Raw genomic sequence first — 16178 nt, forward strand, 5'->3', positions numbered from 1 at the left:
TTTCCTTCTGATAATGCAGAGTTTGCTGTATTTGGACTGTCTCAAGACCGCCCTCTGGCAGCTTCACCTATTTTCACAATTTGGCTGCCTCATTACACTACAACACGTAAAACTTTTAGGCTTGGAGATAGTTTTACAGGGCATTAATTACTCCAAGTGAACCTACTGTAGATGGGTGAAAGCCAGTTAAGATATCTTTGCAACAGCTGCAGTTGATAAAAATGAAGAGTCTCCACATGTCTGTGTCCTGAGAGGCACAGAAACACTGATGTTCTCAATCATCATTCTTAACAAAAGATTAGTTTAAAATATGCACAATAACAAAACAAATGAGAATTATGGTTATATATTGAATTTTACTGTATATGCAGAATGATGGATATTAAACAGTATTTCCAGCACAATTCAAATTAACATAGGTGATTGGCATGTTAATTACTCTTTGTGTAAAGGCAGCTTCTAAATCATCTATTCAATTCAATTTATTTTTATATAGCACCTTTTACAACAAGGTGGCCCCAAGGCGCTTAACAATGTAAGTCACCATACATGTTGTGAATACAGAACAGAAAAGACCAGAAGACAATGGAGGAGAGGAACCAAAAACTCCTAAGGAGAAAAAAAACCTTTAGGGGTCCAAGATCAACTGGCTGCCCAACCTCTTTGGGCATGCTAACATTATATAATTAAAAAAAGGAAATAAATGAATGAGGGTATTCATCCATCCATCATGTCTTCTGTATGTCAGTACTCCATGCAGATCTCTGTAGACCAGCAAAATCCTCCTAAACGATAGCTATATCCATGATGTCCCACGAATCCATGGCAGTGATGCAGCATCCAACTCAGATGGTGCCCAGCCCGGGCACCATCCGGACATGTGGGGAGGAGAAAAAGTGTTGTGACTTGTGAGTATACAACAAACACATCCATCCATTTTCTAACCACTTTATCCAATGCAGGGTGGTGGGGGAACTGGAGCCTGTCCCACCAAGAAACGGGCACAAGTCAGGAAATACTCTTAATGGGATGCCAGTCCATCACAAGGCACACACAAAGACAGACATGCACACACTCACACCAGAGCCAGTTTTCCCAGAAGGCAATTATCCTAAGATTTTATCTTTTTACTGTATGAGAAGACAGGAGCTTCCAGAGGAAACCCAGGCAAACTGGGTGAGAACAGCATTTTCTTGTTCTGTTCTTAATCGATACAACATTTTTAGGTCGCAGCAATGGCACCTGGAAAAAATTGTTGTTTTAATTATACTGTCAAAAATAATCACCTCACCATTCTTTCATATTGTAACCTTTCTCCACCATATCATTATAGTATCTTATAGTACATTTTGCATGGTTCATATCTATCAAAAACATATTGTGTGTATCCATCTCAATCATACCTACAGATACAGACTCATACACACAAAACAATAATTACAAACGTTTTCTGTAAAAGCACCTTTTATTTGCAAAACAAAATCTTGGAAGTCAGCTCTAACCTCTTCATCAGCAAAATGTCACTCTGCCTGTCAACAGAACAGATAACTCTAACTTTTATTTGGAGCATTTTAAAACATTCAGTTTTTTTAAATAAAATGTGAACAAAACTGTGCAAGTTACAAGTAATGTTAGCATCAAAGCATTTTACTCCTAACAATTTCTTTCCCCCATAGCTTACAATAATTGAAGCAATCTGAAAATCACCCAGTAAAGGTTATCTATTGGGAAGCTGGTTTTCTTGGAGTGGGCCAGAGAAGACAATGCACAGAGTGCAGGGTAGAACTCTGAGCTTAAGACTGCTCTGTCCCTGTATAGGACAAAAGTTTTTTTTTAATTCAAAAAAAAATATTTTTATATTTGGGATTTAAGAGGTATTATTATTTGCCTATCATAAGTGCCTTTATAGAAAAGAATTATTGGGACAACTGTATTCCCTGCATAAACATTAAGTAAAGTTTTTTGCTTATACTCAAATGACCATCACAAATGGTCAGTTCCATCAGACTCCCTGAAACAGTACCTTTTGTTTTGCTAACCCACACTTTAAAACTCTGGACAGCTTCATCTATCCGAGTTTGAAATGAAAACTGGTTTATTTTGCTCACCGACCAGAGATGGAACACTTGGGATATGAGAGAATCTAGTGGGTTTTCTGAATTTTATCTGAAACTTTATGTATTGAAAAGATGAGTTTATGGTAAAACTGACTGAATATAAATCAAATAAAATTCTAAAACATAAACATTGTACTGTACGCCTAAACTAATGTTATTACTTTAAAGGTCTTGGTCTTCTTGGTGTAATCCATTAAGCTCTTCAGCAATTAAGCAATTCTAAATCCAAAGTAAGGCTGCTTTGGAATGAGATATGTTTCAGCTGGGCACTCTTGGTGTAATTTTAAAACTGCCAAACTGCAGAGCAACGTCTTGAACACATATTCAATTCAAAATAAGCAACTGCCAGAACTGCTTTTGGATGCAGAGTACTGAAATGTTTTGAAAGTACTCTACAGAAATAAACAATGCATGTAACATTCATACAAGAAGAGAACACATGAATAAATGCCTAAAAACATTAATTTATTTCTAGTGCAATATCTTTAGTTCTCTTGAATAACAGATTAATGATGTTTGGCTTTAATAGCATCACGTACATCTTGAACAGTATGATGGGAACTATAAACCCATGTGACCACAAAAAGAAGAAAAAACACAGAACATCAACCAGTGTGTTTATTCTTTGATTTAGGGCTTTTAGGTTATTAAAGGCTTTGAGAAAAGTGCTGCAAACGTGCCAAAGAAAACTGCTGTAACTCACAGAGAACAGTGAGGCTCAATATAATCTTGGTTATCCTGCACTCCCCCAGTTTGAATCCTAACCAGGACATTATTTTGTCTTACATTTTACCTTAAAACTGCTTCACTGCATTAGATGACAGTATCTGGTGTTTCCTGTTCGACGTGTGACTAGATGACAAAGCCAAGATCACAATCCCATTCCTGATTATGGAGTACAATACATTTCAAATTCTACAGTCTAACTTGTAACTAAGGCTGAGGGTGAAGATACTAGTGAATTATCCATTTGACCTTGTTTTAGATGTGTGAAAATGCATATATAATTTACTTGGGGAGAAAAAAATAAAAGAAAATAAACACATGAAACATCAGTACAGAGAACTCTGATGAATGCACTCATATGCATTTCAACTTAAGGCACTTTTTATAATTTGGTTCAAGTGTTCCACTGGTTAGGCTTCTTGCACGTAGAAGACCACAACAGACCAGATGAATGCCTCTCCTTTGATGGGACAGTCAGATGCAGATCCCCATTCTCATCTGCCTTTGAGGTCTTTTTCTAACTCATAAGGAAACTGCAACAGAAAATAAAACTGCTGTTAACCGGTGAAAACTTTTTGTTTACTGACAACTAGTATTGAAATGCAACGCATCCATTATGCCCCGTGAGAGATTTAATAGTACAGTGTGAGCAAACTCACATTAATTAACAGTGATCAGACACCATAAATGGCCTCTCAAAAAGGAAATGAAAGCAGTACACTTGACTAATAATGGTCAACAGAGTTCACTAACCTTTTCAGGTTTAAAAAATAATGTACATAGCAGAGACTGGCATGGACATCCAAAAGCTTTGGTGATCGCTGGGCTTAAAATATCCTTCCTATATTGGGTCTCTGTACAAGTCAGATATTGATAATTTGAGAATTTAAAGAAAATAGGGCAAATAATACAATACAATGGCTTGAATAAGTGTCCCTTTTGCTGGAATAAACCTTAAAGAAGTGTAGCATCAAGCCTTTTCTTATCTGACAGGATACTGAGGTTTGAGTCCCCTCAATGGCTCAGTTGGTAAAGAAGAGCACTGTGGTGGTCACTAATGTAAATCATGAGTTTGTTGGTTTGGGGGAGAGTAATATAGCTGATTAGCTCATTTTGTTATCCTAGACACATTGAATAGCTGATGTACCCTTAGTTTTTCAACAGACATACACATCGTATGATATTTCTTATCTATTAGCTATGAACCTTTTAACTTTTTGGACACAATCCAAGATTTTTGCCACATTCTCAAGTGTGAAATCTCCTTTCTTTGAACTAAGCATAAACAAAATGTACCTGAACAAGCTTTTTTGCTACATGTTGAAGGGACATTCCAAATCTGAAAAAATTACAATTTAAAACCTTGATACATGTAGGTGTTAGGTGCTCTCACCTGTAAGGATATCCATGGTATTTGGCTCTGAAAATCGACAACAACCAGCTAAAGAAAAACACCACCAACGCAACGCCAGCAACACACATGACTGTAGGAAGACAGAACAGAAAAACAGCAAATAATCAAAATGGCTGGCTTTCACCAAGATAAGAGTATGTGAGTTCTTACTTTGCATTAATCTAGCCACACCACTTGAATACTGGCTAAGTGTTTAATGTACAGTAAAAAACACAACCTGCTACAGCTGTAAAATACAGCTAGTTGTTCTAATACAGGGCTTCAATCCCTTAATACATTAAACAGCTGTCAAATAAAAAACTGAATGAATGAGGCTTGTATTTGGATTTTGCCAAGGAACACACTGTCGTTTAATAACAAATGACATCAAGATTTGCACTAATATATTGAAGGGACTCATTCATTCTGGTTTAGTCTGGTTAAACCAAGAAGCACAGAGTTAAATTCAAGCAAATGGTAAACCCCACTAATTAAAGTGGGACATGCTTCAGATATGTAATTATATATGTGTTGTATATGTGTAAATCTGCTGGATAAAAGAGAGGTGGTTACCAAGGAGCACTCCCAAGAGCTGGAGCTGAATAAGCTCCTGGAAAGCAACCCGGGGAAAGGAAGCCTTGTCTTAATACGGGAACAGAGATATTTCTCCGTCAGGTAAAAATACGGAAATTGATCATCCCAGAGAGGGAGAAAATGAAAGAATCCAGAATCCAGTAAACGCCAGGTGTCACTAAAGGCTTGATATCTGGTTCTGGAGGCAGTGGGACTCTGCATCTTCAGCAAAGTAGACTTTGGGAAGGCCTGGAGTAATGACACCCCAAGAGAATAAAAAAAAAAACCCACACACCAGCTAAAACGTCAAATAAGTGCTGGGAAACTGCAAGTTGCAGGCGGTGGCTGACAGGTGGATGGTTGCCAAAGAGCTCACATCGGTTGATGAGTCGGGACCCTGGTGCACATATATAATTAGTACTTATATCCACACCTTATTAAGGGATTAAGAAACCAGTTCAAGAATGTACCAACATCTGATACCTGGCATGTACATTCTTTTTCCTATCTAGAATGGAAGTAAGTAATGTACAAACAAATCAGGCCAATAATCTTCTAGCTAAAGGCAGAAAAGATCAAGTTCTCTTCAATTGAATTGCTCTCTTTTCAGATTAAAGGCCTGACATGGTATGTGGTTAAAAAACACAATAATGGAAGGCAAAGATGGCCTTAGGCCAAATACTTACTCTTCCTTTTTCCAATTTCCATATCTGAAGTTGCTGCTTCATGCAAAAGTACCATTCCCAAGGTGACAGCAGAATCTGAAACAACTAATTAAGGAATCAGTTCACGAGAACCAGAGGACCTATCATGGTTATGAATGAGAGCTAGTCCAGCAAATACACTTCACAGGTCAGAGAGACCCACCATAGTTCATTTGAATGCTATACAGTTCTGCAACCAATTTAAGAGGTTCTAAATGCCCTGGTAATAAAACAATTCTGGTTGATCCCAGAGCCTTCCCACAGTGACTTCATTGTCCTCACCACAGGATGGGCTTTGGAGAGCTATCTTCACCAGATGGTGGCTAACCTGACAGTGCTGGGTGATTACCCCAATAGTGCTAACAAACCTGACATTGCTGGGTGATTACCCTAACAGTGCTAACAAGCCTGACATTGCTTGGTGATTACCCCTATAAAGCTAACAGACCTAACAGTGCTTGTCGATCACCTCACCCACCTCACAGTCTGGATCTAGCATCAGGTCGGATACTGGACTAGGATATATATTGTTTTGAAGCTTTGAATTCTACAACCCCAAAAATGCCAAATATCCAGACATTCAATCCCCTCACCTTTAAACATGAAAAAATGGTTTAAGTTAACTATGGCAAATTAATAAACAAATCACCCAACTAATGTTTGTGATTCACACGTTTTGCTGTAACCAATCCCAATTGCACCATGGAATTTGGTGACATAGCATTCAAGTATGATGACTACTTGATCATGTGTGGCAACTATGCAGTATTTAAGCAGACACGTGAAGCAGTCACAGATTAACAACAAACAAGTCTACAATATATCCCACACGCAGTGATGCCATGATAACACAAACATATTCAAAGGTTGAATGCTTTAAGCTTGAATGTTTCTAGAAGCTGTTGAAAATTGGCTATAGAGTATAGATATTCCTGAGATGTTAAAATGTCATCTGCAATATCCATGGCAGTGCACATGCAGGAGGCCCAGGTCAGGGTGGACATGTTTCGTGGCGACTCTGTAATAATCCTGAGAGACATCCACTCAAAGAACACATCAGGGGTAATTAAGAACTTGTTTCCCTGACAGCCACTGCAGACCAGAGACTTGCATGCTGCTCTATTTGTTTTAGAAATTAATGAGCACTAAAATATTTGCTCGCTGAATCTGAGAAGTGAAATTTAAACCATGAACATTAAAATATTTTCAAATACTCACCCCTAGCAATGGCAACCAGGTGTAAGAGGCAGTGAAGTGATGACTCAGGGACTAATCAGCATAATGTTGTCAGAGGTCATATCCCGGTGCCAGAATAGTGAGGATGTGCAAGGGGACTATGTTGAAAATCAAGTCTTTTCCATTGTGCAGGATACTTAACAAATTAACTTTACCTATTGACTTAATTCTTGTATGTATGGTGTAGTATTATTTCAGTTTCCAAGGTATTCAAACTCTTTCTCATTAATTAACTTGTTCATGCTGCAAAGCTGCATTTTGAATTCAGAACTCAGATGCAGAAATTTGAGTCTATGGTATTAGGTTTATATCTCATGGATGGCATGAATGTTATCACCTGTGACACAAATGTGGCATCACTAATAGATCTATAGCCTGGAATGACATTTGTACTCATTCTATTCAGACATGATACGTGTGCTTCATTTGCCTTCTCAGCATTTTTATTCAAAAAAGCTGCATCCTTTGGAGCTGCTCCATAACGGACTGGCTCATTCCTCTGCAGGCCTGCAGCTGAAGGACAATGTCCTTTTTCATAAGAAGGTCAAAGTGTTTGTTCTTCTATGCCAAAATAATGTTTCTTCTTGTCCTGTACGTGTTTAGGTGGAGATAGCACACTTGTAAGTGTAACTAGATTCTGATGATTAACACACATACTGTAATATAATAATAATAATTGCTTACACTTATATAGCACTTTCCTGGACACTCCACTCAAAGCGCTTTACAGGTAATGGGGACTCCCCTCTACCACCACCAATGTGCAGCATCCACCTGGAGCTCACCACACATCAGCTATTAGTGGGGAGGAGAGCAGAGTAATGAAGCCAATTCATAGATGGGGATTATTAGGAGGCCATGACTGGTAAGGGCCAATGGGAAATTTTGCCAGGGCGCCGGGGTTACACCCCTACTCTTTTCAAGAAACACCCTGGGGTTTTAATGACCACAGAGAGTCAGGACCTCGGTTTTACATCTCATCCGAAGGACGGCGCCTGTTTTACGGTATAGTGTTCCCATCACTATACTGGGGCATTAGGACCCACATGGACCGCAGGGTGAGCGCCCCCTGCTGGCCCCACTAACACCTCTTCCAGCAGCAACCTTAGTTTTTCCCAGGAGGTCTCCCATCCAGGTACTGACCAGGCTCACACCTGCTTAGCTTCAGTGGGTTGCCAGTTGTAAGTTACAGGGTGATATGGCTGCTGGCGAATACTGTAAAATGGAGCTTTAAGACACCATTTTATAGAGGTGTCCACTATTGTTCTTTGTAAAATCCAAAAATTTTATTATACCTTTACTTACCTTTTCTTTATTCATTTTTTAACGAACAAAAATCATGTTTAAGGAAAATTTAAAAAAAAATCCTTATAGTAAAAGGATACTGAACAACAGAACAATATGAGTTTCAGCAACAAACTGGGCCTGACTGCTGCCATGGATGTAACTCTGTAAAACAAAAAAAAGGATTGAGAAGGATTGAGAAGTATGGCTGAGAAAATTATCATTTCCATATAATGATCATTTAAAATCATAATAACATTTGTCTTGGTACAGCACAGAATCACAGTTTTAAATGTTTTTTTGTGATCCCATTTGTATATGACACATCTCAACACAGTTGAAAATAACTCTCCAGTTAATGGGAATTATTTAAAAGGAAACCATGGGAACTGCATATTATAAAAGTGCAGTTATAAAAACAGCAGGAATGGAAAAGTGCATTGCTGGCATGAAAACAAATCTGAAACTATATGGTGATTATTAAGTATTTACATGAAAGGTAAAACAATTGTGATAAGACCATCATATAATTACATTATATTTTATCACATCATTATGTAATTAAACAATAGCTTTGGAGACCACTGAGGTCTGTAATAGAAAATCAGACACAATCATTAAATGAGAATTAAATTAGGAGAAAGGTAAGGCCAAGACAGTCCTGGTCCCTTCTGAAAATGTACATTATGCAGTAGTGCCTAACTATGCTTACCATTATATGTGTTTTTAACTGAACTGCCCTCTGTTACTGTTACATTAATACATTATGATAAGCTTTAACAGCAGTGAAAGCATGGGTAAGAGGATAAGCTATGCCCATACATTACATATTTCAGTACTTAAACACCCTTTTAAACATTTTAAAAGATCTGTGGTACATGTACTAGTACATGTATCAATCAAGTAGATAGCTACACCAGCATGTGTAGGCTGCAAAGGAACAAGTGAACGTTTACTCCCTGTTGAAAAGAGAAGAAAAGAAACACAATGTTTCGGCTGTGGAGCCTTCTTCAGGTGTGGGACACCCAACACCCAAAGAAGGCTCCACAGCCGAAATGTTGTGTTTCTTTTCTTCTCTTTTCAGCATGGAATAAACCTTTATGTGTCCCCATGTATCAATCAATCCAGGACATCCTGTCCCTATCACCTGTAACTTAATACCCCAGACAGCATTCTGATGTGGGTGTAATATGGTACAGTATTATTGGGTATGACCTCTCAGATCATTATGCAATCCTGGCTTTTTTGCAGGCATCTAAACATTTAAATTATCATTTGTGCCTATGTAAATGTTGCATATAAAACATTCATTTTTAAATAAGTCTGTTCTAAATATTTGGAAATGCACTGCCTATAACCTACAATGCATAGTGGTCTAATCCATACACAGATACTTCTTATTTCATTGAAGAAACAGTGCAGTTGCTAAATGAGCACAACCTGGATTTCCCTTTCTACAGTAGTATCACAGCTTGCCTACAACATCAATATTATTTATTTACACTGCTCTAAAAACAAGAAGAACCATGAAAAATGACTCCCACAAGCAGATTAGGAGTTTCTGAATTCACTAATCAAAGGGTTACATGTATTTTCAGTTCTGTAAAGAAGAACGTCAGCAGTTTGACTGCAAATAACAAAAGACAAAATACACTGATCGTGTGTTAGACAGCCCTTTACAAATCCTCTAAAAAAACGAAAAAGATGATAACGGGAAAAAAACAAAAGCAGCACCAGTGCAATGGTGATTCTTAAGGCCGAGAGTTATAAAAACGTCTGAATTGTATGAATGTCAACTAGATCACATTACATCTAGGACCTGTGCAGTACAACTTTCACAAAGCACTTTCTTACCACTTGTCCCGTGTGTGGATTCTTGTGAGCATACGGAGGGCCACGAATGTGGTTCCACATCTGTCCTGAAGTCATGATCAGGACAAAGCACTGTTGAAATAAAAGCAAACTGGTCTACAAAGTGCCACAGAAGAGATGGCAATCTACAGGTAGGGGGTCTGATGAATCAGAAAAAGAGGAATTTATTTTGTTTACGACTCAATTCATTTCCCAGGCTTAGAAGGTTCTAAAAAAGAAGTTCATGTGTCGGGGCTTGCATAATGACTGCCAGTTGCAAATTAAAATTAAGAATCATCACAGCTTTGAGAAGAATGAGCGAGGATCCAAACTTTAATATGGAAATATTTAATATAATTTAATATGAAAGGGGACACTTAAGTAATGGAACTATCCTAAACATTTATATTTGGTGTGTGTACCTCTTGGCATGAGATCATTTGGACATTTCCACTTTTATAATACTCATAAAAACATCCATTCATTGTCTGCAGACCACAAATCCTGGTGAAGGTTTTATGAAGCTAGTCTGTCTCCTAGAAGCACAGGGTTCAACGTAGCACTCAGTATACACAACTCCTCAGCCCTTGGATGGGGTTTCAGTCCATTGCAGAGCCATAGAGAAGGGAAAAGTTTAGAATAGACTTGGAAATTTAGCTATCAAGTCCTCAGGATGTGGGAGGAAAACCCAGGACACAGTGCTAACTGCTATTCTCCCCATTTGGATTTTAAAAACAACCGATGAATAGACATTCATTCTACTGTACGTCTAATAGAATTGTTCTAAATACTTACTAAAGCAGCGAATGCCCAGGCATTTTTATTGTAGAGAAACTCCAGGTTATTTCTTCTGAGATAAACAAGCCCTCCAATCACAGCAAGTAGGAAGCCTAGCATCAGAGGACCAGCGTAATTTGGAGGCCTGATGACTCGGATCTGGAAAGAGGAAAAACAAAATAAATTGGAATATAACTACTTTTAAAGCAATTTATGTTAGTGGGAAGGGTATATATGATGCTCATTTTTTAGCCCTCTTCCTTCAATATATGTCTGAGATTGTTCTGAGCTTGACAGCTTTCTGTTTCTATCGTAATTTGGTCAAACACCCTCACAGCCATGATTTACAAGATGTCTATTAAGTGCCATATAGCGTTTAAAACAACTCTATCTGGGCAGCAGGCAAAGTGCTCTCTCAGTTGATGCATTATGTGATGTAACTCCTGAACATGCACAATAAAAATATAAAGCTTACATCATAACATAATAGCAAAGAATACATGCAAACACATACTATACATAAATACTATAATAATTTAAAAATTAACATTAATAGACTAACTCAAAAATACCTCCCTACATACCACAAAAACAACAGGCACCAGAACACATCATTAAAAAAGTATAGGAAGTATAATAAGGTACAGTTTACAATTAGCATTGCATTCATTTACTTAGAAGTATAATGATTTGCCATAACCCTGCAAGCTGTCCACTTTGTCAGAGGGGAAATATGGAGGTTGGCAAAATGTCCTAGTAAGTGACTTGCTATATCAAAGACCCAGAGTTTCATTTAGCAAGCAAAACTACAAATACGTTTCTATAAATTGGTTCACAAAGTCTTAGGTTCAAAATTTGTTTTACAACTGTGATAATTCTAAGTTTCACAGCTGGAGAAATTGCTTGTTGAAATATTCAAATTATATAAGAGGAACCACCCAGAATTGAGTAAATTGAACATGGTATGTGTTTTTAAGTTTTGTATTAAGAGAAAGTAGTACAGAAAAAAACAATTTCATTATTTGTTCTAGACATTTTGATCAAAGGAATTACATATTGGTATAAGCAAATTACAGACAGTACTATTAAAATATTCAAACCTCAACTTAATAAATCTGTACTCTGAAATGCCATAAGTCAAAACTGACCCTTTGTTACACCCTAGTGCATTGGTTTTCTAGGGAGAATGAATTCACTCTAGCTGTACAAGCTCAAATAATACTTTTGCAAAGCAAAACAATTATGGCACCATTAAGGACTAGACTTAAACTGGATGCTGCTTTTACTGAATACTACTTAACAGAACGTATAACCAAGCAAAATGTACATTTACAGAATCAAATATAGACACCCAGAATAGGAAATGAGTTTTCCAATTGCATGTTAACATTTTAACACGCACTTGTCAGGATGGATAAGTGTTCAAACAATGCAGATTACATTTAACAATTTAGTAAATGTAGCCGTTCCAAACACAGATGGCCAATACTTGTATGCAACTGCTTCAGAAACACTTAATTGCTGTGTTGTGACAAACTCTATTATTTCTACATTGAAATGTTCAAGCCATAAAAAACCCACAACACCTGATGTATAAAGAGATAACTCTCTAGAGTTAAATGTTTGGCTTCATAAGAACTGAAATCCCGTCCATGACTGTGTTACTCTGTGGTTTTGACAGGTCACAGTATTGAGAATATTATCCTCAGCTTACATTGACGTCAGTTCTGTCAGCAATCCAACGGGAAATCTGTTCAGCTGCAAATCCTCGCACCTGGAGCTCGTATGTGTCAGCTCTTTTGGGCTTTCCTTTCGGGGGAAAGTGCATGAACGTGGGTGCAGAGTTCATATTCAGCTGCAGAAACAAATGGCACAAGATGTGGTCATACATGGAAAAGTGAATTTGTGCCTTTTGTACAAATTGCTATCTCTGCAACGTATCAGAAAGATAATTGAATCCCATTTGAAAAACATGACATTTGAATTGTGACTAAAATAAATCTGAACAAGAAAGTCTAAAAGAATCTATTAGAACAGCACATTAAGAGACTACTGAATTATACAATTCAGAAAAAACAAGAAATTAAGTTAACAAATTATTTTTTCTTTAGAGCTACTTGAGAATTGTATAGTTATTAATATATAGGTCTCCATTAATTTATTTCCTTTTATAAGCACACATCATTCCAAAAGATGAGAACAGTTAAGGTGTGCCTCACCTCAGTACATTTGCAACAGTCTCACAATTTGGTCTAATTATTTTAATTTGATTAATCTTTCTGACTATACCAATCATTAGGGGCAGCTACAAGTTTAGGGGCTGCTATGTGTTTCAAGACAGAGGAAAAATCTGGATTAAGGATTAAGAAATACATAATGTAAAGCAAGGCTGATGAAACTCGAATGACCCGATCTATGGTGACCTTTCCTATATAGTACAAGAGGATAGAAACAAAAAAGACAAGTACCATGTGAAACACGTCTGAGCCATCATCAAAGTCAACAGTTGCAAAAAAGATCTTGTTGGTGAAGGCACTAGAGTAACGCCACGAATTGGCCAGGATCTGATATTCTTCATCTGCCTGCCTGCACAAAGAGAGATTAAAGCTTACAAGGTGGATTTGACCTTATTAAAAGAACATCAGTATGCTATTACTCTTATAGAGATTAAATAGTATTAACTACTATATGTTGTCAATCAACTGTCTTTAAGGGGGGCAGGCCGGTTAGTTGACCCCCATTCATAAAGGAAATTATCTGAATGTGTTGCCAAGATTCGGTCTGGTATTATTCTTTCATATAACTTATCTACAAGCTTGTAAGTGGTGCAGGGGGCTGTATGATTGCTGTGGGAGAGATCCTAGAGGTATATCTCTCTGACACCCCTGTGGAATTGCATTATTTTTTATAGATTTTTCTACCAATTATTTAATAACACCCTCCATATTTGCAATAGCCAAATGTGATTTTCAAATCTCAGCTCCCAGTTATGGACACCGTGACCGCACACGGGGGAGGAAGAGGAAGTGTAAGCTCACTCCTTTGACCCCTCTATCCTTGAGCCGTTCCTCCTGTAACATGACAGGTGACACAGCCCCAATCTAGTATTTATATGAACATCACTCTCCAGTGTAATAAAGGTAACTTACTTGCACACCCCACACTGCCTCTGAGGCTGCAGAGCAGTAAACATGACCACCACAGAGTAGTTCCTCGGGGGCGCTTTCACAAACCGTCGAAACTTCTCCCCATTCATACGAATGACCGCTCTTTTACCAGCCCAGTCCATCAACTGTCCCACCTTCTCGGACAGCATTGCCTGAAGGAAAAGAAAAAGATTCCAATTTCATTCAAAAGCTACAATAATAATATTCTGCATGTATTTAAAAATGTTTTAATAAACTATATAGAGGTGGCACAGTGGTATTACTGCCTTGTAGTGCTGGGCTCTGGGTTTAATTTATCTGTGTGGAGTTTGTATGTTCTCTCCATGTTGAGTTTTCCTCGAGGCCCTTCTGTTTCCTCCCATGACCCAAAGACATACTAGTAGGTTAACTGGGAAAACTGACCCTGGTGTAAGTGTGAGTGTGTGCATGTTTCTGTCTGTGTCTGGCTGGACTGACCAGCATGTACCCTCCTCTGTGACCCTAACAGAAGCACTTAGAAAATGGATGAATGGGTTTGTTGTATATTCACAGCCACAACACTTTGTATAGATTATTTAGAAGTTGCCTTTACACAAAGAGTAATCAACGTGCCACTTACCTCATCATTCTTTTTAAGAAATCCAATATATAATCATCATTTAAATTGGTTTTGATGTTGTTCATATTTTAAACTGATCTTCTGTTAAGAATAGATGTTATCAGTAACACTGCTGAACTGTTGACAGAATTGATAGCAGGACTTGTGATCAGCTCACTTCTATTACTTATCAGCTGTTAGTGGCAATTAAACAGGGTGGCAGAATTGCACTGCAGTGAAGAGTATTACTGTCTCCCAGCCCCAGGGGCAGCAGATCAACTCTGGCCTCAATATTCTGCCTGTGGGCAGTGTGCATGGTCTACCATGTTCATATGTGTCTGAAAAGAGAATGTTCTCTTTTAATAAAGATAATTTGATTTCAGATTTCATTCAGAATTTGGACACAGAAAACCAGGGACAAAAGAACATATTAAAATTAATAAAATGTGTCAATTTAGGACAGAAAATGGGAATGTGCCTATGATCAGAGTACTGGGTATTGTGGAATATTGTGGAATAACATACCCACTCATGTTTTGAAAATTATCCTTAGGCTCATTCAAGAAGGTTTAGAAAATCAGTAAGTTATTAGTCACCACATGCAGTCCATCACAGTAACCACATAAGCATAAGGATAATTTTATAACAGGTTACAAACGAAAGGAAGCGTCTGGACCAGCCTGCATAGTTACAATGATTGCTGCAACTTTATTTATCTGTAACGTCATTTGCCTTTTCTGGTCATTTTAAGAACACTTTCAATGTGTCATATAAAAACCTTATTCATTAAAATTGTCCAACTGAAAACTGCAATGGGATTTTTTTTTTTACTTAAGCTTCAACAGCAAAATATCCTTTAATAAGTAAACGAAAACGCAGGGTCTATATGTCAAAGAAATAATAGAAAAACAACTCCTGTAACCTGTAACTTCCTAGGAGATTTAGTTAATGCTATTACAAGTTTGTTTCATTTATTGCTTATTTTTTCCAAGACCTTACGGAAATATGAATACTTGAATTTAGTTTCCCTGTAGTCTATCTGCTCAAGATTAAAATATTTCAATTATTTAGCGTGTCAATACAGTGCAATTCGTTTAAGCCCGGGAATGTCTGGTCGCACTTTGGACGATTACAGACCATATATTTTTGTAAGATAGTAACCAGAGTCGTACACAATATTCTGCAAGAGGTCTAACTAGAATAGTGTACAGTTTTAACATAAGAGTTACTTGCTTCATATAGTTTCACTTTCAAACTATAAAGCAATTGGAAAATGTCCTAAGGTGTGTATAAATACTGTAGCTTTTCGCTCAGTCTTTTTGCTGATTGGGATAATCAATGATATCGGAATAATCGAGTACATTGCCCAGAAAGTTTATCCCAACGTATTTAAAACCTATAAAATTGTGATCCCGTTTACTTAATTACGAAGAAGATCAACAATATAACTTTTTGGAGATGGATTGGAATCTACTGAATGAAATGAAGCCTCTCAAAACACTGAAAACCTGTCACTTCCTGATTAGTTAACACACGAGTCACCATAAAAGTGCAGATACTAATTTATATTAGATCCCAGTTTACAATTATAATGTGCACAGTGAGGCTGTAACCCACCTCTTTTTTCTTCTGTCCATGTGTAGATATTCCGCAGAGTACTAAAATTAAAACGGTTATATACAAAACTTTACACAAAGCCATGTCTCCACTTTTCAAAAGAGACCGAACTAGTGCTTTAATCGTATACATTACGTATGGCCTAATTTTCTGCTG

General features: G+C 37.4%; 1 protein-coding gene across 1 annotated transcript; it reads right to left on the reverse strand.

Annotated features, from left to right (window-relative positions):
• Positions 1–1446: 1446 nt before the first annotated feature.
• On the reverse strand, positions 1447–16178 carry LOC148653718 (dolichyl-diphosphooligosaccharide--protein glycosyltransferase subunit MAGT1-like). Its single transcript, XM_088649003.1, has 10 exons — positions 16023–16178; positions 13811–13980; positions 13130–13247; positions 12376–12516; positions 10680–10820; positions 9888–9977; positions 8135–8198; positions 5496–5570; positions 4237–4327; positions 1447–3376 (listed from the first exon to the last, which is right to left on the reverse strand). Exons 1-10 carry the CDS (start codon positions 16152–16154, stop codon positions 3361–3363), a joined length of 1038 nt encoding a protein of 345 aa, XP_088505129.1. The 5' UTR covers positions 16155–16178; the 3' UTR covers positions 1447–3360.

The sequence above is a fragment of the Lepisosteus platostomus genome, chromosome 10, assembly GCF_059453375.1.
Source record: "Lepisosteus platostomus isolate fLepPlt1 chromosome 10, fLepPlt1.hap1, whole genome shotgun sequence".
NCBI classification, from domain to species: domain Eukaryota; kingdom Metazoa; phylum Chordata; class Actinopteri; order Semionotiformes; family Lepisosteidae; genus Lepisosteus; species Lepisosteus platostomus.

What these genes read in the sequence shown, in the direction of transcription:
- LOC148653718 (XM_088649003.1), bottom strand. Translation starts at nt 16,154, where the DNA reads ATGTATACGATTAAAGCACTAGTTCGGTCTCTTTTGAAAAGTGGAGAC. An exon ending in AGGCAGTGTGGGGTGTGCAA is followed by an intron (nt 13,248 to 13,810) that starts GTAAGTTACCTT and finishes CTCTTTGTGCAG; the next exon opens with GCAGGCAGATGAAGAATATC. An exon ending in CCTGGGCATTCGCTGCTTTA is followed by an intron (nt 9,978 to 10,679) that starts GTAAGTATTTAG and finishes TTATTTCAACAG; the next exon opens with TGCTTTGTCCTGATCATGAC.